The sequence below is a fragment of the Gorilla gorilla genome, chromosome 15 (assembly GCF_029281585.2).
Source record: "Gorilla gorilla gorilla isolate KB3781 chromosome 15, NHGRI_mGorGor1-v2.1_pri, whole genome shotgun sequence".
NCBI classification, from domain to species: Eukaryota; Metazoa; Chordata; class Mammalia; order Primates; family Hominidae; genus Gorilla; species Gorilla gorilla.
In genome coordinates this window covers 67,100,952-67,127,535 of record NC_073239.2, presented here as the reverse complement: position 1 = coordinate 67,127,535, position 26,584 = coordinate 67,100,952, and the positions used below count along the sequence as shown (strand labels likewise).

The window sequence follows — 26,584 nt, the reverse complement described above, 5'->3', positions numbered from 1 at the left end:
TGAGGGAACACAGACATTCAGATCATAACAAATGTGAAAATGAATTAATCTTTAGGAAAATTGGTGGCACTTTTTGTGTATCCTAGTAAGAAGTTTGGTTACTGGGTAATAAGTCTGTTGAAAAGATTATAATTTAACAAAATGTGAAAATTATGGGAATATTTATGAAGATTTTTTTAAAGCAGCATATCAGATTCTTTCTCACATTTTATATTGGTGTGGTTGGTGTTTTTCTTATGGGGAGAAATACTAGTAAGTCAACTATATAGACATTTAAAATTAACATGAGTTAAATCCATTATAAATTTTAGAAAACCATTTATTCTACAGTAGTTTCCAAAACTGGGGTATACCTATCCCAAGCTATACACTAAGATTTTTCAGGATATATAAAGGCACAGAGAGCTTTAAGGGAATCTGTTTCTAGTCTTCGGAGATCTTGTTTATGTTTTTTGCGTTGTCTTTTCCAAAGTCTCTTACTTGTTACCTTTTGCTGTTATGTATTTCCCATTATGCATTGATCCAAGATGTAAAAACCTCTAGGGCACCAAACAGGAAAAAAAAAAAAAAAAAGTATTACTCCTATTGGAGAGTTCACTGAGTACAAAGCAAAAGAGTTCACAAAAGAATGCTATAGGGGGATGATAGTAAAAATTCTTGGTAGTCAAAATGTCATATCTATCTATGTTATGTCATATCTATCTGTCTAAGAATTAAGAAGTGATATGGTTATCACAAAGATTTATATTAACCTTATTGTAAGTACTTCATCATCATTTGGGATAAAGAAGAGGAGAAGCTTGTAAAGTTCTCATACCTTGATGTAATATGTTAGAAGCAGTTGTAGTTTCCTCCAGAGGCTTCTAATCCTTGAGACCATGACATTAATAATGTTTGTTTGAATTTAACAAAGTTTGACTTCTGACAAACTGAGTCTGATGTTGCTGTTTATTTTGACAGTGAAGATTGACTTTGTCAATTAAGTTGTATGACAGACGTTTTTCATAAATGAGCTAAATCTGAAATTTATTCAATTATTGTTTGGTGAAATACTTATAAATCACATTTACAGTATACAGCATTCCCTGAAATGCATCTTTTGTAACTATTTAAATTGAAAACATTTTAAAATTGTGCAGGAGAGTACATAGCTTTTCAGAATTCCTTTAGGGTATATGGAAGCCAGAACATAAGCTGTAGAGGATTATTGTGAAAGCTATTTTAGCCATATAAAAGAAAATTAATGTATATATTTCTCTAATAACTTAAAGGAGGAAAGGGAGAAAAGAACAACTTGATAGCACTTCAGTTTCAATATAGAATATGCATTCTGTTGTAGTTTTGATAAGTCTGTATCTCAAATTTTTAGTAGCCATTTCTGTTAGGCACTGCTGTTGCATATCCTTGATGTCAGAGACATACATACTGTGATATCTTTTTGCTTTGCAGTCCATTGCTGATGGTTTTAAAGAGGCAGTTCGTTATGTCCTTCCACGTCTTATGCTGGTGCCAGTGTATCACTGTTGGCACTACTTTGAGTTACTAAAGGTAAGATTTTATAACAGAATCTCAAAGTACTTATCTAATAGAAGAGTTTACTTTTTAAAATTAATTTTGGAGACACACAGTACCAGTCTTTTAATTCTTATTTTATGTAAGTAATAATTTTTATATGTAACATTGCTCTAAATTTCTATCTTGTTATCTTATAAAGGAAATAACTTTTGAAGTTAATATTTTTTTCTGTGCAGTGTTGTATTCTTCCTCTCTTAGCTGGGACCCAAGCAACACATTAAAAATATATATATAACTTTAAAAAAATGACTCTCTTCTCTATTTTAATTAACTAGCCAACTACTAGTCCTGGTCACATTGGCTAAGAGGGTTTGGAGGCTAGTGATTAATTGGTGGCAAAAGTAGCTGTGGCTTAGTATGAGTCAGGCCATTATAGTCAATGACCTGATCTTAAATGCAGACCCAGTAGCAAGGATTTTTAAAAAGCAATTATCTAGGTAGGGGAAAATTTTTTTTAAATTATATGGTCAAACCAGCATTTTTAAATGTTGGCCAATATTAGAGGGCAACTCTAAGACTAATGATAGGACTTCTAATAAGACATGAACCTTATTTTTAAAAATTTAGGCACCCAAGTATATGCTTATATATTATTCATATGAAGCCTGCATATCTTTTGATGAGTTCTTTATGGATCCATTAGTATCCATGGAGACTTACACAATGAAGTTGCTCATCTACTTGTGGATAAAAGCTGACTACTGCCGGGCGTGGTGGTTCACGCCTGTAATCCCAGCACTTTGGGAGGCTGAGGAGGGTGGATCATGAGGTCAGGAGATCGAGACCATCCTGGCTAACATGGTGAAACCCCGTCTCTACTGAATGTACAAAAAATTAGCCAGGCGTGATGTCAGGCACCTGTAGTCCCAGCTACTTGGGAGGCTGAGGCAGGAGAATGGTGTGAACCCGGGAGACAGAGCTTGCAGTGAGCAGAGATCGCGCCACTGCACTCCAGCCTGGGCAACAGAGCGAGACTCCGTCTCAGAAAAATAAAAATAAAAAAAAAGCTGGCTACCTCCAGCATCAAATGCTGTGGGTAGTAGCACTCCATAAAAAAGAACTTAAAAAAGAGATAAGTATTCATTAGAAATAATCATATATATTCCTTGCCTAGATGCCTACAAGGTATACATAGAATTATTATGGCTTTTATTTTAATGTTACTACCATGGATTAGACGGAAAAAGTTGTAACTGTCTATCTAAACCAACGATGTGGTATCCTAAAGGAGAGGTACAAAATAATCAAGCAGAAAGATACTTTGCTTCTAAAGAGCAGTAAAAAAGTTGGAAGCTGGGCATGGTGGCCACAAGCCTATAGTCCCACCTACTTGGGAGGCTGAGATAGGAGGATCACATGAGGTCAGGAGTTCAAGGCCAGCCTGAGCAACATAGCAAGACCCTGTTAAAGAAAAAAAAATTGAGAAAGAACATTTTACTGAGCAAGATATGTGGGAATTACAGTTGAAAATGGGCCATAATCTGAAAGTAGACAGAAGTTCTTAGATGTTAGCTAGAGTCAGTGAAAATCAGTAGCAGTAATAGAGAGAAATGAATGGATTGTCACCAGAAAATCTCCATCTCTCACGTGCTCACTTTGGTAATCACTCCTACCTTTAAAAGATCAAGGGAAATTGTGTAAGGAATTAGAAATGGGAAAAGAAACACTCATTGATGAGTACTCATGCTTGTCCAAAGGCAGCAGATACTCTTTATTACTAGGTAGTAGTAATTTTGGGCTTCAAAGAATGAATAAAGAGAGCCAGGTGCGGTGGCTCATGCCTGTAATCCCAGCACTTTAGGAGTCCAAGGGGGAGGTAATGACTTGAGGCTAGGAGTTTGAGACCAGTCTGGCCAACATGGCGAAATCATGGTTTTAGTCTCTACTAAAAATACAAAAATTAGCTAGGGGTGGTGGCACATGCCTGTAATCCCAGCTACTCAGGAGGCTGAGGCAGGAGACAGCTTGGGCAATAGAGCGAGACTCCATCTCAAAAAAAAAAAAAGAATGAATAAAGAGAAACTACCCATGTCTGATCAATGAAACTGTAACTGTTAGAATAAATATGGAATATACTCAGTTTTAATTAATGCACAGCAACAACAAGAACAAATAGAAATGTGGAATGGAAAGACAAGCCTTAGAAGAGATTAGAAATGGCAAAAGATTTGAATCACTTCACAAAACAGGATATCCAAAATGGCAGTAAACATGTATTCAAACTCATTAATAGTCAAGGAAATGCAGTTAAAACCACAGGATACCATTACATACACATCAGATTACAGAAATTTGAAAGTCTGAAAATATCCATAAACAGCAGCGTGAACTATTTGCATTCTGTTAGGAATGTAAACTGTATAACCCACTTTGGAAAACTGCTTGGCATTACCTTTTAAATTAAAAAATATGTATACTGTCTGACTAGGCAATTCCACCCTTGAACATATACTCTAAATAAACAAAATGCAGGCACATGTATACCAAGAGAAATGTACAAGAAAGTCTGTAGCAGGTGTCAGTAATAGCAAATCCTGTTTGCCAACCAGAAAAGGGTAAATAAACTGTGGTTCATTCAGATAATGAAAGAAACTTACACTAGAACAATACACAACATCAATGATGCTTACAAATAAACTTTGAGAGATGATAATATTTCATTGGTGTGTTATACCATATTTTATTTATCCATTCATCTGTTGATAGACCGTTGAATTTTTTTTTTTTTTTTGAGATGGAATTTTGCTCTGTCGCCTGGCTGGAGTGCGGTGGCATGATCTCGGCTCACTGCAACCTCTGCCCCTTGGGTTCAAGCAGTTCTCCTGCCTCAGCCTCCTGAGTAGCTGGGACTACAGGTGCATGTCACCACACCCAGCTAATTTTTGTATTTTTAGTATAGACAGGGTTTCACCATGTTGGCCAGGATGGACTCAATCTCTTGACCTCATGATCTGTCCATCTTGGCCTCCCGAGATGCTGGGATTACAGGGGTGAGCCACCGCGCCTGGCTGACTGTTGGATTTTTTTCTACCTTTTGGTTACTATAAATAATGCTTCTGTGAATGTGAGTGTACAAATATGTCTTTGAGACCTTGCTTTGAATTATTTTATGTATATACCCAGGAGTGGAATGGATGGATCGTATGGTAATGTTATCTTTAATTTTTTGAGTAACTACCACACTGTTTTTCATAGTAATGGCACCATTTTGCATTCCTACCAACAGTACACAGGGTTCTGATTTCTCCACATCTTTACCAAACCGTGTTAATTTCTTTTTCTTTTTTTTTCTTTTTTTTTTTTTTTTGAGATGGAGTTTCACTCTTGTTGTCCCAGCTGGAGTGCAATGGCACGATCTTGGCTCACTGCAATCTCCGCCTCCCAGGTTCAAGCGATTCTCCTGCCTCAGCTTCCCGAGTAGCTGGGATTACAGGTGCCTGCCACCACACCCAGCTAATTTTTTGTATTTTTAGTAGAGACAGGGTTTCACTATGTTGGCCAGGCTGGTCTCGAACTCCTGACCTCAGGCGATCGACCTGCCTCATCCTCCCAAAGTGCTGGGATTACAGGCGTGAGCCACCCTGCCTGGCCTGTTTTTTTTTTTTTTAAATAATAGTCATCCTAATGGATACGAGGTGGTATCTCATTGTGGTTTTGATTTTAATTTTCCTAATGACTAGTAATGTTGAGTATCTTTTATATACTTGTTAACTATTTGTATATCACCTATTTTATTGTGTTGTTTTTGGGACAGGGTCTTGGTCTGTTACCCAGGCTGGAATGCAGTGATACAATCATGGCTTACTGCAGCCTTGACCTTCTGGGCTCAGGCGACCCTCCCACGTAGCTAGGACTATGGATGTGTGCTACCACGCCCAGCTAATTTTTAAATTTTTTGTAGAGATAGAGTCTCACCATGTTGCCTAGGCTGGTCTTGAACTCCTAGGCTCAAGCAATCTGCCTGCCTCAGTTTTCCAAAGTCCTGGGATTACAGGCATGAGCCACCATACCTGGCTATATTTTTTTTCTTTGGATATAAGAATTATGTTATAAAGTTACTTATAAATCAAGAAGTGATTTTTTTCTTTTCCTTCTTGCATGAAGATTGAATTATATGTTAAGACAATAATCTGCAATTATGTTTAAAAAGCAGTTTGTAGAAATTTATCTAAAATTTATCTTAGAAAGTGGGGTAAGGTGCCTCATGCTTATAATCTCAGCACTTTGGGAGGCCAAGGTGAGAAGGTCACTTGAGCCCAGGAGTTCAAGACCAGCCTGGGCAACAAAGTGAGACCTTGTCTCTACAAAAAAAAAAAAAAAAAAATCAGATTAGCTGGACATAGTGTTGCATGCCTGTGGTCTCGGCTACTAGGGAGGCTGAGGAAAGAGGATTGCTTGAGTCCGGGAGGTCAAGGCTGCAGTGAGCCATGTTTGCGTCAGTACACTCCAGCCTAGATGACAGAGTGAAACCCTGTCTTAAAAGTAAATGAATAAATAAACAAAATTTATCTGAGAAGAAAAATGAAAACAGTAGTTTGTGATGAACCTTATGGGGCTTAAATTTGAAAAGAACAAAAAAGTATTATCTATAAAGTGAATATATTATAGATATATATTCTATATATCTGCCATGAGTTAACTATATATATGTAACAATATATATTGCCATGCAATATAAATTGTTGCATGGCAACAATAATATAACATTGTTCCAACAATGTATATAACAATATATATTGCCATGAGTAACAATAAACCAACAATGTACTTTGTTTGTTTTTTGAGGCACAGTCTCACTCTGTCACCCAGGCTGGAGTGCAGTGGTGCAATCTTGGCTCACTGCAACCTCTGCATCCCAGGTTCAAGTGATTCTCCTGCCTCAGCCTCCGAAGTAGCTGAGATTACAGGCGACCGCCACCACACCCAGCTGATTTTTCTATTTTTTTTAGTAGAGATGGGGTTTCACCATGTTGGCCAGGCTGGTCTCAAACTCCTGACCTCAAGTGATCCACCTGCCTTCGGCCTCCCAAAGTGCTGGGATTGCAGGTGTGAGCCACTGTGCCTGGCCTGTTTGTTTGTTTTTTTTATTTTTATTTTTTTTGAGATGGAGTCCCACTCTGTCGCCCAGGCTGGAGTGCAATGGTGCAGGCTCGGCTTACTGCAACCTCCACCTCCCAGGTTTAAACGATTCTCTTGCTTCAGCCTCCTGAGTAGCTGAGATTACAGATGCGTGCTACCATGCCTGGCTAATTTTTTTTGGTATTTTTAGTAGAGACGGGGTTTCACCGTGTTGGTCAGGCTAGTCTCAAACTCCTGACCTCAAATGATCCGCCTGCCTTGGCCTCCCAAACTGCTGGGATTACAGGCGTGAGCCACTGCACCAGGCCTAACAATGTACTTTGAAATAATTTTAGGTAACTATATATGGTATCCTCTAATTTCTTGTCATGTAGTTGTTTTTCCATCTTGTTTTATCATAAATCTGATTTTGGAAAATAAAAAATAATATTTAAACACTAAATCCAAGAATAAATCTCTCTTGGTATATCACCAAAGCAGATACTTTAAAACAGTGGGTTAAAACTGTTCCAGGATTGTGTTTTCTACTACTAAAGGGATGTAATAACCTTTGAGTCACACTAGTCCAGCCTTCTTTCTTATGATTCTCATCCCAAAGTAGGCTTAACATGAGACAGAATTTATTTTGGATGAGTACTGAGCCAAAACAGTATCATGAAACGGCATTCTATAGAATGGGAAAATATTTGTAAATTATATATCTGATAAAAGATTCTTATCCAGAATACATAAAGAACTCCTACAACTCAACAACAAAAACAAGCTGACTAAAAAAATGAGCAAAGGACTTAGACATTTCTCTAAGAAGGTATAAAGGCGAGGCACGGTGGCTCATGTCTGTAATCCCAGCGCTTTGGGAGGCTGAGGTGAAAGGATGGCGTGAACCCAGGAGTTTGAGACCAGCCTGGGCAATATAGTGAGACCTCATCTCTACAAAAATTTTTAAAATTAGCTGAGCGTGGTAATGCATGCCAGTAGTCACAGCTGCTTGTGAGACTGAGATGAGAGGATCACTTGAGCCCAGGAATTGGAGGCTGTAATAAACTGAGATCACACCACGGCACTCCAGCCTGGGCAAGAGAGTAAGACCTTGTCTCAGAAAATAATCTATGTCTGTCCTTTTTTACTAAGGACATGTTAACTCTCTCATTTCAGAACTGGTTTATTCAAAGGCAAGTAATGTTCTCTTACTCTCCTAACTCCCTGGTCATTCCTTGGAAATTTAGTAATGGAAAGAATAAAAATTATTCTCTCTCAAGAGGAATTAATTTAGTTTAAAGCTTAACAGGAAGACTTAGTAATAACTTCAATGAGGTTCATTGAGGAAGATCAACCAGTATTTCAATATGAAACAATTGAGTTTATAGGTAATTTTTTTTTACCTTTTACTTTGAAAAACAGAAAAAAGTTACAGAAATAGTGGTGAGCACCCTTCACCTGGACTCACTTTTTTTTTCTTTTTTTTTTTTTTGAGACAGAGTGTCACTCTGTCGCCCAGGCTGGAGTGCAGTGGTGAGATCTTGGCTCACTACAACCCCACCTCCTGGGTTCAAGCAATTCTCCCACATCAGCCTCCCAAGTAGCTAGGATTACAGGTGCACACCACCACGCCATTCTAATTTTTGTATTGTTTGGTAGAGACTGGGTTTCACCATGTTGGCCAGGCTGGTCTCAAACTCCTGATTTCAGGTGATCCTCCTGCCTCAGCCTCCCAAAGTGCTGGGATTACAGGTGTGAGTCATTGCGCCTGGCTACCAGTTGTTAACATTATGCAACATTTGCTTGTTATCATTCCTGTTTTTTTTAGACAGAGTCTCACTCTTGTCACCCAAGCTGGAGTGCAGTGGCCCATTCATGGCTTACTGCAGCCTTGACTTCCCAGGCTCAATCAATCCTCCCATCTCAGCTTCCCGAGTAGCTAGAACTACAAGAGCATGCCACCATACCCAGCTAATTTTTGTTTTTTTTATTTTTTGTAGAGAAGCGGTTTTGTCATGTTGCCCAGGCTTGCTTTGTCATTCTTTTTGTGTGTGTGTGAGTATATTCATAACATAAAGAGCTTGCAATCTCTATTGAAAGAAATCTCTCAACTCTTAAAAAAGACCATAAAGAGGATTTTACTACATATTTACTTTTTCAGTACTGACATATGATTCAGGTACATATGAAAGAAAGTTAATAACAGTTAACTTTCTTATGTGTTTTTTTTTTTAAAGTTAGTGTTTTTTTAAAAAAGCACGTAAGGAAATATGATCACGGGTTTTTTGTTTGTTTGTTTTGGGGTTTTTAGGTTATTTCTTTTTAGAGAGGGAGTCTCGCTATGTTGCCCAAGCTGATCTCAAACTTCTGGCCTCAAGTGATCCTCCTGCCTTGACCTTCCAAAGTGGAGAGATTATAGGCATGAGCCCGTGTGCCCAGCCTAGTCATAGGTTTTAATGGATTTAATTTCCCACCAAATTACCAACTCCACTCTTATGAAAATCTAGAGAGTTTATTACTAATAAAAAAGAATTGATTACATGTTTTATTTCACACCTAGACTGAACTCCTAGTACAGTGAATTAGAGACAAATTCATAATTTATTGAAATTCCCCTTGCTGTGGGCACATATGTCCATAGTAGATGTAGCATTTGGTAGGAGTTTCAAGAAAAGCAGGGTAAATATTTCAGTGAAGTCTCATACAGAGTTAAGAAAAAATTTACATGAAATATAAAATCTTGGACAGGATACACTTATAGACAACTAAGGATAATGATGAGTATCAGGTAGCAAGGAATATATTCTTCAGCTAGGTTCATAAGATATTACCCATTAAAGCTAGGCGCGGTGGGTCATGGCCTTGGTCATGGCCAAGGAAGGTGGATTGCTGGAGCTCAGGAATTTGAGACCAGCCTGGGCAACATGGCCAAACCCCATCTCTACAAAAAATTCAGAAATTAGCTGGGTGTGGTGGCAATGCCTGTAGTCCAAGCTACTCGGGGGTTGGGGGGTTAAGGCAGGAGGATCGCTTGAACCCGGGACATCGAGGATGCAGTGAGCTGAGATCGTGCCACTGCATTCCAGCCTAGTTGACAAAGTGAGACTTTATCTCAAAGAAAAAGAAAAGATATTACCCATTAATAAACAATCACTTTTATTTTTAATTTTAAGCGTATATAGCAAGGGTATCTTTTCTCTTTGACCTCTTTTCCAGAGTACACTCATTTCATTTTATTTCTTAAACTCAGTAGTTATCCAGTTTGTTTTCAACATAGAAAGAATCCCTTTCAACTCAGTGGTCATCAGATTTAGACACAGACCAGTGTTTTGCGTAGCTGTGTCTGGTGTCATGGTAGAGCCACGGGGTATTAGTGTAGCAAAAAAGCAGAGACTTTGGGGTCAGAGCTCCTGGGTTTGGATATAAACTCTCCTATTTATATTGGGCAAATTACTTAATTTCTCTGTGCCTCATTTCCTTCATCTGTAACATATGATTATAGTGCCTCGTGTTACAGAACTGTAATAAAAATTAAATAAGCGAATGCATAAAAGAGCGTGCACAGAGCAGAGCTCAAAAAACATTCATTATTGGTCTAAATACTTAACAAAATCATACAGTAGTCATTTATTCCAGTTGCTTCTAACAACCACCTAGTGGATACCTACCACATGCAGGTAAACTGAAAAGGAATAAAACATGTCCCTAGGCATTAAGATGTTCACAATTTAGTGAAGAAAATAGATGTCAAACAAATAATTACAATACTATAAGAGCCTAATAGAGGTAGTACTATGAGATCAATGAAGCAGGAGTTACTAGCTCTGCTTAGGGAAGGCAGAAAAAAATTCCTATTGATTTTTCCTTTGTTCAGTGGAGTAAAAAAAAAAATACATAATGGTTTTGGGTATTCGTCCTACTGAGAGAGAGAACAGTGTGTGCGTGTGTGTGTGTGTCCTTATTTATTTGCGGGAGTCATGAAAGACAAATGCTTAGGAACTGTCCAGAATAAAAGAGACAATAGAAACATGATAATTTAGTGCTTCACTGACCAGTTCCTGTTTTGGGGGAAAATATTACCTTAAAGGATGTTATTAAAACAGTTGGCAAAATTGGAATATACACTATAGATTAGATTACGCAGTAGATTCTTCAGTGTTAAATTTCCTGAAGTTGATCACTATACTGTGATTCTGTAAAAGAAAATCCTTGTTGTAAGATGAGCTATGAGAAATATTAAAGGAGTAAAGGAGAATGATACTATTTGAGAGTAATTTGTGATACATTTGACTTTTCCTTATATTCCAAAAACTACCGCAAAACCATTCAGCCGTAGTCCCCCTTCCTCTGGAAGGAACTGAATGGATAGTATCACAACTACTAAAAAAACAATCTGCACACACTGGCACACAGAATGATGAAGCATGTGACAAAATGTTAAAAATTGGTGATTCAGAGTATTACAGGAGTTATTTGTGTTACTTTTACAACTTTTCTATAAATTTGATATTTCAAAAGAAAAAATTTAAGAGGGAAAAGGCATAATCAGAAGGCATCTTCTAGAGGAAGCATTTCAACTGTATCCTAGTGGCTAAATTCACCGGGTGGATAAGGAGGTCAGAGACTGTTGTGTAGAAAGCGAATGGGGGCATGAAAGTACATTACCTGTTTGCACATAGTTCAGTACAGTAATTTTTCTTTTCTTTTTCTTTCTTTTTTTTTTGGAGACAGAGTCTCGCCTTATCACCCAGGCTGGAGTGCAGTGGTGCTATCTTGGCTTACTGCAATCTCCACCTCCTAGGTTCAAGTGATTCTCATGCCTCAGCATCCCGAGTAGCTGGGATTACAGGCATGCACCACCACGTCCAGCTAATTTTTTTTTGTATTTTTTATTTTTATTTTCATTTTTTTGCGGGGGACAGAGTCTCACTCTGTCACCCAGACTGGAGTGTAATGGCACAATCTCAGCTCACTGTATTCTCTACCTCCCATGCTTAGGTCATCCTCTCACCTCAGCCTTCCAAATAGCTGGGACTACATGTGCACATCACCACGCCCGGCTAATTTTTGTATTTTTTGTAGAGACAGGGTTTCTCCGTGTGGTCAGGCTGGTCTTGAACTCCTGGGCTCAAGTGATCTGCCTGCCTTGGCCTCCCAGTATGTTGGGATTACAAGTGTGAGCCACCTTGCCTGGCCCAGTAATTTCTGTGTAAGATGTTTGGAACACATTCTTTTAAGTATCTGTAGAATATTAGTTGGATATTCATTAATATGATGTTTATCAAATCTCACTGCTGAAAATTCAAGAAATATTTAGCAAATTATCGGATTATTATGCCAAACAGAGCCGTTGTTTAATATACTTCCATTACCAGGAAATCCCACTCTAAATATCCTCAATTTTGTTCTCCTTTACAGCTTATAATTATTACATGGTTATTTAAAAATGACACGCGGAAGAGTTTGAGCAGCCTTAAGACCAAGTAGACAATGAAAATCATACCTTTTTGGTAGGATATCACTACTGGTGATAATTTAGATATTTGGATAAACAAAAACAAGAATAAAACAGTTCTAATTAAGCGTTTGATATCATCAACATTCATATTTATTAAAGAAATATTTTAGAGTGGAGCTGAGAAGACTTTCTGTAAGAAATCTGTAAAGCAGCAAAATAAGTGATTTTGCCAGTAACTTTCACCTGTAGAAGTCAGAATAACCAAGCACAGATCCTTTTTCAAACTTTCTATGATATTTTGACTTTGCTTCCATCCTTTCTATTGCTTAGTCTAGAGATTAAGGTATTACTTCTAATGATAGTCATTTACATTATTTATGTTGCTAATCTCTTGATGACAAGACCTCTACATGTGTCTTGAAATAAAATCAAATGGCTCTGTGCTTCATATAGAGACTAATTTCTAAGACATAAATAAAAGGTAATGGACAAAGTTGTCAAACAATAACCAGTTAGTTCTTTGCTGAGGAAAGGGAACCATTGCTGAATGCTTTTGAGATTGCTATTGGAATATAAGGAAAATTTTAATTTATCACAAAATCTCTAATAAGTTAGTTTAAGATCACAAAATAGATTTAAGTTTTTAAAAATTTTCTGAAGTGATCATAATTCCCCATATCCCTGCATAAATATATATTTATAAATACATAATATATATAATATCTATATGATGTTCCACTTTGAACTCTTCTTTCAAAAGATTAAAACACTTTGAGGGCAGCCTGGGCAGCATAGTGAGACCCCATCTCTACAGAAAAATTTAAAAAAAAAATTAGCCAAGCATGGTGGCACACATCTGTAGTTCTAGCTACTTGGGAGGCTGAGATGGAAGGATCACTTGAGTCCAGGAGGTTGAGGCAAGGCTGCAGTGAGCCATGATCACCTCACTGTACTCCAGTTTGGGTGACAGAGTGAGACCCTGTCTCAAAAAAAAAAAAAAAAAATTCAAAACATTGGAGCACAATACAATACAATCTGAATTATTTATTATAAGTAAATTTGCTTTCTTTCTGAGAGTGAAATACAAGAGAACATTTTGGGGCAAATGAAATAGAACCAGAGTTTTAGGGATTAATAAGTCAGTTTCTAAATCTTCTAAAGGTTGAGATAGAATTAATTTTCATGGTTTCTTGATATTTCATATTGTAAAAAATAGCAGTGGAATCCTTTGAGAGATGCTGTTTACGGAAAAGTTTATGATAGATTGAAGTGTTAAAAGTTAGTACACTTGATTATGTTATATAACAAAGATTTGTAAACTTGAAATTGCTAAAACAAAGTAATCATTAGAGAATATGAAATAGTTTATAGTTACTTATTTTCTCTATTCATAGTTGCTAATGAATAAAAGTAAGTTGTAAGCTTCATGCTTTAGATGTTTTAAACTTTTTAAATATGTTTGAAAAATATGGCCTGGCACAGTGGCTCACACTTGTAATTTCAACACTTTGGGAGGCAGAGATGGGAGGATAGCTTGAGTCCAGGAGTTTGGGACCAGCCTAGTGAGACCCTATCTCTACAAAAAATAAAAATAAAAAAATTAGCTGGATGTGGTGGCATGCAACTGTGGTCCCAGCTACTCGGGAAGCCTTATGCCCAGGAGATCGAGGCTGCAGTTAGCCCTGCCACTGTATTCCACCCTTGGTGACGGAGTGAGTAAGACCCTGTCTCAAAAAAATAAAAAAATAAATAAAATGTCCGAATGGTTTTTACAGTTGCTTTTTTTTTTTCCTGATTACTATGCTCATGTTAGTTTATATCTGTATTGCGTTTATGTTTATAGAAAGAAGGTTGGGCCAGGCCTGTGGCTCATACCTGTAATCCCAGCACTTTGGGAGGCAGAGGCAGAAGGATAGCTCGAGCAGGTGTTCAAGACCAGCCTGGGAGACATAGTGAGACCCAGTCTCTACAGAAATTTTAAAAATTAGCTGGGTGTGGTGGCATTCGCCTGTGGTCTCAGCTACTTGAGAGGCTGAGAGTGGAGGATCATTAGAACCCAGGAGCTCAAGGCCACAGTGAGTGAGATCCTGTTTCAAAAAAAAAAAAAAAGAAAGAAAGAGGGTTGGTTTGAGAGGTCAGTAGGTATATATAAAATTATAGCTGTTTTTATTAAGTATATATAAAATTAACTTAGAGTTGATAATATTTGTTGCTGCATTCTCTATTACTAGAAAGTTGGGGGAAGAATCAAACAATGCAGTTTTGATTTTTCTTTCTGTTTTTTCTTAGCAATTGAAAGCATGTAGTGAAGAACAAGAAGACAGAGAATGTTTGAACCAAGCTATTACTGCTCTCATGAATCTCCAAGGTAGCATGGACCGAATTTACAAGCAGTATTCACCTAGACGTCGACCTGGGTAATTCCAAAGTGTTGAAAATGTGAATGCCTCTGCTTACTTCGCTGTCTCTGATGCCTGGTTTTCAAAGAAGTGTGATTTATTGTGATAGTTACATTATTGAAAGTTGTGCTTGTAATATTTTTATATACTTTTATGTTGGTCTTTTACTCTCTTTTTTCCTTTTCCTTTCCTTTTTTTTTTTTTTTTTTTTTGAGAAGGAGTCTCTCTTGCCCAGGCTGGAGTGCAGTGGTGTAATCTCAGCTCACTGCAACCTGCAACCTTAGCCTCCTGCGTTCCAGTGATTCTCCTGCCTTCGCCTCCCAAGTAACTGGGACTACAGGAGCCCACCACCATGCCCAGCTAATTTTTGTATTTTTAGTAGTGACGGGGTTTTACCACGTCGGCCAGACTGGTCTCAAACTCCTGACCTCAGCCTCCCAAAGTGCTCGGATTACAGGTGTGAGCCACTGCGCCCAGCCTTTTTTTCTTTTTTTTAAGAGACAGGGTCTCACTCTGTTGCCCAGGCTGGAGTGCAGTGATGTGATCTCAGCTCACAGCAGCCTAAACCTCCTGGGCTCAAGCAGTCCTCCTGCCTCAACCCTCTGGAGTAGCTGGGACTCCAGTAGCTGGGTGGCACATGCCAACACACCTGCCTAATTTTTGTATTTTTTGTTGAAATAGGGTTTTGCTATGTTGCCCAGGCTGGTCTTGAACTCCTGGGCTCAGATGATCTGCCTGCTTTGGCCTCCCAGAGTGTTGAGATTGCAGGTCTGAGCCACTGCACCTGGCCAACCCAGCTTAGTCTTAAGATTAGCATTGTTGGCTGGGCGCGGTGGCTCACGCCTATAATCCCAGCACTTCGGGAGTCCAAGGTGGGCAGATCGCCTGAGGTCAGGAGTTTGAGATCAGCCTGGCCAACATTGTGAAACCCCATCTCTACTAAAAATACAAAAATTAGCGGGGCGTGGTGGCAGGCACCTGTAATCCCAGCTACTCGGGAGGCTGAGGCAGGAGAATCACTTAAACCTGGGAGGGGGAGGTTGCAGTAAGCCAAGATCATGCCATTGCATTCCAGCCTGGGGAACAAGAGCGAGACTTTGTCTCCAAAAAAAAAAAAAAAAAAAAAAGATTAGCATTGTTATATTATTAGGATAGACTTAATAGATGTTTAAAAATATAATCTATAAAAGAAATTTAGGATTTTTTGTAATTTTAGTTCTTATAGAGCCGGTAGTACTTCTCTTTCATAATAATGAAATTGAGGGCTGTATTATTTAGTGGCAAAGTTAGAACTAAATGCTGTGCGTAAAAGCTACTGTTTGGTTATTTAATATTTTACTCACTTGATTTGAGATGGTTTATGCTTGAAACCATTTGGGTTGCTAGCTATTGAATAAGCTATATTGTTTGTTTTTTCTAGAGATCCTGTTTGCCCTTTTTATAGTCACCAATTAAGAAGCAAACACCTGGCTATCAAAAAAATGAATGAAATTCAGAAAAATATCGATGGATGGGAAGGCAAAGATATTGGACAGTGTTGTAATGAATTCATTATGGAGGGACCATTGACAAGAATCGGTGCCAAACATGAACGGCATATTTTTCTGTTTGATGGCTTAATGATCAGTTGTAAACCTAATCATGGCCAGACTCGGCTTCCAGGTTACAGTAGTGCAGAATACAGGTTAAAAGAAAAATTTGTCATGAGGAAAATACAAATTTGTGATAAAGAAGATACTTGTGAGTACAAGCATGCATTTGAATTAGTATCCAAAGATGAGAATAGCATAATATTTGCTGCTAAGTCTGCTGAAGAAAAAAACAACTGGATGGCAGCCCTTATTTCTCTTCATTATCGTAGTACTCTAGATCGAATGTTAGATTCAGTATTATTGAAAGAAGAAAATGAGCAACCACTGAGATTACCAAGTCCTGAAGTATATCGTTTTGTAGTAAAAGACTCTGAGGAAAACATTGTTTTTGAAGACAACTTGCAAAGTAGAAGTGGCATCCCCATTATTAAAGGAGGAACTGTAGTGAAATTAATTGAAAGGTTAACATATCATATGTATGCAGGTATGTGAAACTCATTGCAACTGCTGACCTAGGGCCTGGGACCCAAAAGCTTTTTAAGGATGCTCAAAAATATTTGAGGCTTGGGGAAAAAATGGATTGCCTCCAAAATATAAAAATACTGCAAAAACAAAAGGAATAAATAAGAGAAGGAATTAAAGGTCTAAAAATGTAATATTGTTAACTTCATTAATTATTGAATAAATATTCATAAAATATGCATATTCATGAATTTTTTTTTTTTTTGAGAAAGAGTCTTGCTCTGTTGCCCAGGCTGGAGTGCAGTGGCGCTGTCTCTGCTCACTGCAAGCTCCACCTCCTGTGTTCATGCCATTCTCCTGCCTCAGCCTCCCGAGTAGCTGGGACTATAGGCGCCCGCAACCATGCCCGGCTAATTTTTTTTTTCTGTATTTTTAGTAGAGATGGGGTTTCACTGTGTTAGCCAGGATGGTTTTGATCTCCTGACCTCGTGATCCGCCCACCTCGGCCTCCCAAAGTGCTGAGATTATAGGTGTGAGCCACTGCACCCAGCCATATTCATGAATTTCAAATTTGAAAACAATCCTCGCTTATTAAGGATATACCACAGTATATTCTCTATGTCAGTATTTCTCTATGTATGGCAGGGATACCATGGTATCCTGCCAGTACCATGATTGTTAGGAAAAGCCACAATCTGAGGAGCCAAAGTAAAAAGAAAAAGGGAGGAAGGCCTCCAAATATGGTACTTTGAGTTAACTAAACTGAATACATTAAACATGAAACCTGTTTTATGCTCTGCCTTTTCAGATCCCAATTTTGTTCGTACTTTTCTTACCACATATCGTTCATTTTGTAAACCACAGGAATTGCTGAGCTTACTGATTGAACGGTAAGAAAAATATGTATTTCAGTTATATTGACATTTTGTGAAAAATTAACTGTATTTTGTAAAGTGCCTAGTACCTAATAAATACTCAAGTTAATTATTGAACATATTTTATTTGGCATTAAATTGGCAGTATTACTATTCTCTTCAAATGGAGTACTCCCTAAAATCTGTTTATAACACAGATCTTTTCAGCTCTTAGAAATATTTCAAGTGGTAATCAGAAAGACTAATTTAGAGGATGAAAGCACTATGTTTTAATGAATATTGTTCTGTGTAATAAAATGATACTTTCTTAAAGGAGACTTTTCTACTTACCACTAGTTTTTTTTTTTTTTGGACCGTAGACTACTTTGCCAAATACTTTCCACTTTTAAAACAAACTTGTTATGAAAACTTTCAAAACATATACAAGAGCAGATACAAGAATATAATAAACCCATTTATTCATCAACCACCTTCAGTAATTATCAACTCATTGTTTCACCTGTTTCCCTACAAATTTAAACACTCCACCCCATGATTATTTTGAAGTAGATCCTAGACAACATAATTCATCTATAAATATTTTTCTATGTATCTCTAGAAAATACGGGATCATTTTTAATAATCAGATATCATTATTAAACCTAAAAAATCAGCAATTCCTTTATTATGATTAACTTTTAAAAATTAGTGTTGGGTTGAATTTGTTTTACCTAGTATTATAGTGGCATTTTAAATGTTTTATAGTTTAAAATGTAGAATCTGGACTCCAAAATGATTTTTAGTTTTACGTTTTAAAACTTACTAAAACTTATTATTATACCAAAGCTTATTAACTGTATTATCAAGATATAATTCTAGATCTCTATCACTATGTTGTTTTATCAAACTAAATTTACCAGACTGAGTCAGTGTAATGTGCTATGAAGATCTACTTAGTTGTTTCCATGTCCAGAATAAGGAAAGCACACATGTTAGACTTATAGTTTAGCTGTATTTCCTATGTTTGAGCAAGGTTTTTTATCTTTATCTTATCCACTTAGGTAAATTATTTAAATATTGTTAAATATTCGGTTTTGGCCCTCTCTTTGAATTTGTACTCATTTAAATAAATTTATTAGCCTACTTTCATTTTAATAATATAAATATTAAAGACATTGTTAGATAAGCAATTTCTGTCATGTTCTTTAAATTCCTTATGAATTCTTTCCTTGGCTCTTTTCCCTGAACCTTTTCTGTATTATCAGTGCTAAAAGACAAAACTTTAGTTTTTATAAAAGTAAGAATACAAAACATCAGTTTTGTATAGCCAAAGGACAGTTTTTTGTAGTATATCATACCTAAAGGGAAGTTTAACAGTAATCCACTTTTCGTGGAAGTGGTAGGAAAGAAGGTTGCTTGCTGTTTTCCTCCTTGTATTTTCATTATGTATGAACGGATTTTTCTCCTTTTGCTTTTCTTCTTAGGTTTGAAATTCCAGAGCCAGAACCTACTGACGCAGACAAATTGGCAATAGAGAAAGGCGAACAGCCAATCAGTGCAGACCTTAAAAGATTTCGCAAGGAATATGTCCAACCAGTACAACTTAGGTTTGGCTTGAATATTTTATATATATATATATACACATATATATACACACACACACACATATTTTATTTGTCAGTTTTCAATATATAGTTAACACAAAAGCTCTCAGCTTTTAATTCAAATATAGGGAATATTTTTAACTTCACAGTTAAGTTAAACTAAAAGAGTTCTTTCTCAGTGAAGCTATTCTTAAATACCCTGAAGAAATTCAAATATTTAAATATCCTATGTTTGCATCACATATCTCTGGCATGTGATATGTAATGCTTACATATCAGGATACCTATTTTTTATTGTAAGTAAAAATTATAAAATTTCATGTGAGCTTGCCTGCTGTCAACCTTTTTTCACACTTTTTTCCTTCATTTCCCTTTGCGATCATACAGTAATCCTGGCTTTTTTTACAATTTATAATATTTGTGGAAGTTCTAGCCCTTTTCCCACTTATCTCTCACAAAATATATAGACATTTGTTACTTTAATTGCAATAATTTCTAAAAATGTGTTTGATTATAGAAGCTTCCAGTTAGTAAATACTACTGTGTGCCAGGGATTACCCTAAATGCTTTATCTTTTTTATCTCATTCTTACAACATGATTACTATTCCTACTTTATATATAAGGAAATTGAAACCTAGCAAGATGAAGGAATTTGAGCTAAGTTATGTAAAGGGAGTGGCAGGACAAGATTCAGACTCATGTCTGACTTTCTTTGCGTGTGTGTGTGTGTGTGTGTGTGTGTGTGTGTGTGTGTGTACGTACCACTAAGCATTGAAAATTGGAAGTGCCTTCGATTAGCCCTCTTTACAGTCCAAGTAACCAAAGTATTATCTTCCCCCTTCCATTGGAAACCAAGTTATCTTATTAATTATATGTAATCTAAATTTTTTTCTCTCTAAATTTCAAGTTTCCTTGATTACTGTTGACCAATAAATTGTAATTTTGGAACTGAGTATATTAGTTATTTATTTCCCAGGATAATTGCCACAAACAAATGCAGTTTTAGAAGAGTAATAGTGCTCCCAGCTATATGTCTTTCACCAAAACTTTTAACGTCATTCTTTGTATAAGAAGATGAGATTATTTATGTATCAGCAATAAATAAGTAATTCTTTTCTACTAGCTGTGATGCATTTGTACTTATCTACAATCACATTAAATCCCTTGATATGACACATACCTTTATGAGGTTGCTGTTGGGTGGGGTAGGGGGTGGGAGTATGATCTTCGATTCTCAGTCATATAAGCTCTTTATGTATTTCTAAGCATTTGCTGTGTTCTCAGTCCTGTACTTATAACTATGCTAAGTACAGAAATAACATAGACTGTCATGATATTATGGCTTTATTGGGGACTTTACTGGGGGAAAAAGACCCATGAAACAGTTATATATTGTTCTACTTGGAGTGCTTAAGTGACTTAGAAAAATACATCCCTATACAATTTCAGGAATAGCAAAGATTAGGCCAGAGTAATTAGGGAAGGCTTCTTGGAGAAGGTAAAATCTGAGACTGCCCCTAAAGGATGTATAGGCTTTAGATAGGTAGAAAGGTGACTGTAGGTATTCAGGGTCATGAGAAATAGTATGAACAAAGACAAGAAGGCAGAAATGAGAATGGTGTGCTGAGGACACAGATAATGACATTGACCCGAGAGGAATGTAGGCATTGTATTGCAAGTAGTAGATGAGATTACCTATATGGAATTGGATGGAGTGGAAAACTGTGAAATCCAAGCCAAGTTATTAAACCTGTTATATAAATATTGAAAGATTTCTAGTAAAATGGGTGGTAGTAATTTTTCTAACATTTTATTATGAAAAATTTTAACATACAGCAAAACTGAGAATTTTACAATGAACACCTATAAACCCACCACCTAGATATGTATTCATCTATTCATATCTATTCATTTATGTGTTCATTTATCATTCATCTATCAGTTCATTTTTTTGTATGAATTTTGAAGTACACTCCTTAAATACTTCAACTTGTATGCCATTAACAGTTCAGTGTTTGTTTTTCTTTTGTTCTAAAATGTGCATATAATTAAATGCATTTTTTTCTTGCTGCCACTGAAGACAGAAGATACACACATCTTAAGTGTACTTTTGTTGAGTTTTAACAAATACATGTATCTCCATAATCCAAACGCCTTTCAAGATATCAAATGTTACTACACCCCAGAAAGTTCCCTTATGTTCCTTCTCATCAGTTTTTGTTCCCACTGCCCAAAGGCAGTGTTCCAATTTCTCCCTCCATAGATTAGTTTTACCTGTTTTAGAGTCTTAATAAATGCATTCTTAAAAACTCAATTTTGTGTCTTCTTTCACTCAACATGCTTTTGAATTTGTATCAATGGTTTATTTTATTGCGAGGTTGTGTTTTATTATATGAATATACCAGTTTATTCATTTTTCCCATTGAAAGATACATGGGCTTTTTCTCTTTTTTTATTATTATGAATAAAGCCGCTATGAACTTTATCTTACCTGTCTTACTGTGAATATTTTTCACTTTTCTTGGGTAAACAACTCAGAGTGGAGTGACTGGGTCAGAAGGTATGTGTATGTTTAGTTTTGAAAGAAACTGCCAAAACTTCCCAAACATTCTCACCAACAATGTTCTAGTTGCTTCATATTCTCACCAGTGTTTAGTAATGTCAGTCTTTGTGCCTTAGCCATACTGCTGGATGTAGTGGTATTTCATTCATACTTATTTTGTGGAGAATCTGTTCAAATCCTCTAATTTTTATTGAGATACTTATCTCTTTATTACTGAGTTGTAGGAGTAAATTGGGTAGGACTGAATGCCAGTCCTTTGTCAGATAAACATTTTGCAAATATTTTCTCTCCATGGCTTGCCTACTAGTTTCCTTCCTTCCCTTTCCTTTTCCCTTCTTCTTCTTCCATTTCCCTCCTCTTCCCTCTCCCCTTGTCTTTCCTTTCCTTTCCATTTGCATAGTTGATTAAATCTCTCTTTGCAAGGTTATAGGTAATCATTTTTGTGATACTGTAAAACAAAACAGTTCTATTTTTGTCTTTTGAAATGAAATAAGAGACTGTAGTATATGTGTAGATTACATAAAAATTTGATGATAGGCTGGGTGCAGTGGCTCACGCCTATAATCCCAGCACTTTGGGAGGCTGAGGTGGGCGGATCACCTGAGATCAGGAGTTCGAGACCAGCCTGGCCAACATGGTAAAACGTCGTCTCTACTGAAAGTACAAAAATTAGCCCAGCATGGTGGCGGGCGCCTATAATCCCAGCTACTTGGGAGGCTGAGGTAGGAGAATCACTTGAACCTGGCAGTTGGAGGTTGTAGTGAGCTGAGATCGCACCATTGCACTCCAGCCTGGGCAACAAGAGCAAAATTCCCTCTCAAAAAAAAAGAAAGAAATTTGATGATAGCACTTGCATTTAGAACCAGATATAGTACATCTTAGTTGGTTTTCCATTTTAAGTGAAAAAGACCAAAATTTAAATCTTAAAAATGCTTTTTATGAACTTAAAATAGCTTTTGTAATATAGAGCATAAGTTTTCTACATATGAATAAAGGGTACTTTTCCTTAACATAAATGGGAAGCACAGAAACCACTATTTTTATGCTTATAAATATTTTAAAAGTATACATTTTATTAATAAATAATACACAGTTTGGAGACCTACTCTCCTCTTGTCATTGAAGCATTTAAGGTATTAATTAAATACAGATTAGAGAGTCTTTGAGTATTATGTTGACCCTTATATATAAAGCTATCATCATGGCATTAGAGAAGGAAGAAGTGTAATTGAACACTTATGTTTCACTAAAATGTGTTTCTTTCCATTTTATCAGGATCTTAAATGTATTTCGGCATTGGGTTGAACATCATTTTTATGACTTTGAAAGAGACTTGGAATTGCTTGAAAGACTAGAATCCTTCATTTCAAGTGTAAGAGGTATATTATATAAAGGTTTGATTGAATCTTATATTGAACATGAGTTTATGTTCAAATTTGTGTGACTTTAAGAAACTAAAACATTTCTCTCTCTTTTTTTTTTTGAAACAGAGCTTTGCTTTGTTGTCCAGGCTGGAGTGCAGTGGTGCCATCTCAGCTCACTGCAACCTCCGCCTCCCAGGTTCAAGTGATTCTCCTGCCTCAGCCTCCCAAGTAGCTGGGACTACAGGCACATGACATCACGCCTGGCTAATTTTTGTATTTTTAGTAGAGATGGTATTTCACCACATTGGCCAGGCTGGTCTTGAACTCCTGACCTCAGATGATCCACCTGCCTCAACTTCCCAAAATGCTGGGATTACAGGCATGAGCCACCATGTCTGGCCAGCATTTTTCATTTTTAAAAAGCTGAAATAACATTTGGAATGTTTTTTATAGACAGCAAGAAACTCATATATGTTTAGAATCATCTGAGGTCTCAGAACTTTGCCTTTTCAAGTTTTTGAGGAGAATATTTCTTTTAAAGAAGTCAAAAGTTCTTTTTAATAAATTTAAGCTATTTAATTTTATCTCATTGCAAGGTTGCCATTTCTTCAACTGAATAAAAATACGTGTAATTTTATGTTTTCTTACTTTCTTTAATCTTATTCTTTTAATGATTAACAGCTTTCTTATAATATTTACATCTTCTGGAAATGTTTTTGGTATATTTCTGAAATCTGAAAGAGAGGAGTTTTCTACTTTAAGTTTCAGAATCATAGCCCAAGAAATGAAACCCTAGGCCATGAACATTTAAACAAATGTGTCATCAAATGTATATTATTGAATCAAGAACATTTATGTTTTATCTGACATTATAGGGCATTACAAATACTATAACAAGTGTAACTTATTTCGTGTTCTACTTGTTCTTTAAGGGGAATATTATTTAAAGTTAAGAATGTTATTCCTTTGTTTCTACTTTGAGATGTTTATGATACATTTTTATGTGTGCCTTAAAATTTTCATAATACTACATTTTCAAGTTGTATTCTAGGCCAGTGCAATGGCTCACACCTAGAATATCCCAGCACTTTGGGAGGCAGAGGCGGGCTGATTGCTTGAGCCCTGAAGTTTGAGACCAGTCTGGGCAAAATGGCAAAACCCAGTCTCTACAAAAAATATGAAAATTAGCCAAGCATCGTGGCATGTGCCTGTAGTCCCAGCTACTCGGGAGGCTGAGGTGAAGCGATCACTTTTAAGCCCAGAGCTCGAGGCTGCAGTGACCTGAAATTGCAACACTGCACACAAGCCTGGGCAGAGTGAGACCCTGTCTCAAAACAAACAAAAAACAAAAATTTATATTCTAAATGAGAATACTGGATTAGACACAATCTAAGAAGCTTCTAAAATACACACACACATTAGAATAAATTAAGTAAATGGTTATGTTAATGTCCAAAGTTCTTTTCTATACTAGTTATACTTCAGAATAACCAAATAGTTCATGAGGAAAAGTTTATTTTTGTGGAAGTATTTCAACTAGTAAGTGAAGAAGGAATGGTAGAATATCACATTTCTCAGTTCCTAGTAAAATAATAAACCTAGGGTATCATGACTGGATGGGTACTATCACAAAAAGGTAGCTAGACATTATATGCCTCCTCTTAGAAGTATTCTTGGCAAGTATTTGTGTCATAAAATTAATGCTGAATCAGACCAAGTCACTATATCTCTGCTTTACAGAAAATATAGAGGACAGAAAAACATGGCAAATGACAATTTCTTCCACAAAGTGCAAGCAAAAATATGCAATAAAGCAGTAACCTGTAGATTAAAGGAGACTTGAGACACATTGACTCAGTGCAATATGTGCAATCTTGTTCAGATCCCTTTTCAAACTAAATATAAGAAAATATGGCCAGGCACAGTGGCTCATGCCTGTAATCCCAACACTTTGGGAGGCCAAGGCAGGCAGATCACTTGAGCCCAGGAGTTCAAGACCAGCTTGGGCAACATGGATAAACCCTATTTCTACTAAAAATACAAAAATTAGGCCAGGCGCGGTGGCTCACGCCTGTAATCCCAGCACTCTGAGAGGCCAAGGCAGGCAGATCACGAGGTCAAGGAGTTCGAGACCAGCCTGGCCAACATGGTGAAACCCTGTCTGTACTAAAAATACAACAAAATTAGCCAAGCATGGTAGTGTGCGCCTATAATCCCAGCTACTCAGGAGGCTGAGGCAGGAGAATTGCTTGAACCCGGGAGGTGGAGGTTGCAGTGAGCCGAGATCACGCCATTATTCTCCAGCCTGGGTGACAAAGTGGGACTCCATCTCAAAAAAAATACAAAAATTAGCCAGGCGTGGTGGTATGTGCAGTCCCAGCTACTCGGGAGGCTGAGGTGGGAGGATCACTTGAGCCCGCAACATGGAAGTTGCAATAAGCTGAGATTGCGCCACTGCACTCCAACCTGGGCCACAGAGCAAGACCCTGTCTCAAAAAAAAAAAAAGGAAAATAATCAGAGAGAGAAATGTGAACAGTGACAAAATACTTGAAGATAACAATGTATTAAGAAGTTGTCAGTTTTATGTGTGATAATGGTGTTGTGGTTATTACTTTAAAGAGTGTTTTAAAGGTGCTTAAATATGAATGAAATACGATGTCTCGGATTTGTTTCAGAATAACCTAGGAAGTGACGGGATGGCATGAGTAGGGTTAGAGAAAATAAAAATTGGCCATGAGTTGGTAATTGTTGAGGCTGGGTGAAAGTTAAGGATTAAATGAAGATTTGCAGTCATGTCTGTCAAGTAAAAGACATTTTTCTTTATGTGTTCTTTTTCCAGGGAAAGCTATGAAAAAATGGGTAGAGTCAATCGCTAAGATCATCAGGAGGAAGAAGCAAGCTCAGGCAAACGGAATAAGCCATAATATTACCTTTGAAAGTCCACCTCCACCAATTGAATGGCATATCAGCAAACCAGGACAGTTTGAAACATTTGATCTCATGACACTTCATCCAATAGAAATTGCACGTCAGCTGACACTTTTGGAGTCTGATCTCTACAGGTAGACAATTAATGTTAATTTCTTGCTTTATTTTTAAGAATCTTGAACATTACCTATTTTCAAAACATTTTGCACATTATTCATGAGTGCTTAAAAATACCTCATCTACTCTCATGGGCTTAGAGGAAAGGTCATAGCACAGTTTTTAACTAGTCTGCCCTGCAAGTAAAAGTCTTATGTCTAGACTGGGGACTAGCAATCCATTACAAGAGGAATGGCAGGAAGATTTTCAAGTCCACCACCTCTCTTCAACTCCTAATACCTTCTCACCTTGGTTTAGTTTGAGGTCAGTCAGTCAAGTCAGTTAGTATGGATGCTAGGCCCTTAGCAGCTAAGTGAATAGAATATTGTGTGATATGGGTTTTCTTTTCTCATTTACAGCTCAGGCTGTTGCGAAGGGTACAGGCCTTGCATGTAACAGCTCTCTGTCGAAAAATGTCAGTATCATTATCATTCCATCAAAAACTTTCTCTACACCAACCTCTCTGTTTTCCCCTCCTCCCAATCCTTCCCAGCCACTAATACCTGCAGTTCTACTCTCTACTTCCATGAGTTCATTTTTTTTTTTTAGTTTTCATATGTGAGTGGGAA

The 26,584-nt window shown here is 37.0% G+C and overlaps 1 protein-coding gene across 3 annotated transcripts in view; it reads left to right on the top strand.

The window, feature by feature from the left end:
• SOS2 (SOS Ras/Rho guanine nucleotide exchange factor 2) overlaps positions 1-26,584 on the top strand; it is a 113,834-nt gene that overhangs the window by 55,596 nt on the left and 31,654 nt on the right. For all 3 annotated transcript variants that reach the window (XM_031001824.3, XM_055361453.2, XM_055361452.2), the window contains exons 8-14: positions 1,450-1,548; positions 14,381-14,508; positions 15,911-16,566; positions 17,353-17,434; positions 18,883-19,005; positions 22,842-22,945; positions 25,771-25,993. In XM_031001824.3, the coding sequence (XP_030857684.1) occupies positions 1,450-1,548; positions 14,381-14,508; positions 15,911-16,566; positions 17,353-17,434; positions 18,883-19,005; positions 22,842-22,945; positions 25,771-25,993 (1,415 nt within the window). The remainder of the gene's footprint in view (positions 1-1,449; positions 1,549-14,380; positions 14,509-15,910; positions 16,567-17,352; positions 17,435-18,882; positions 19,006-22,841; positions 22,946-25,770; positions 25,994-26,584) is intronic.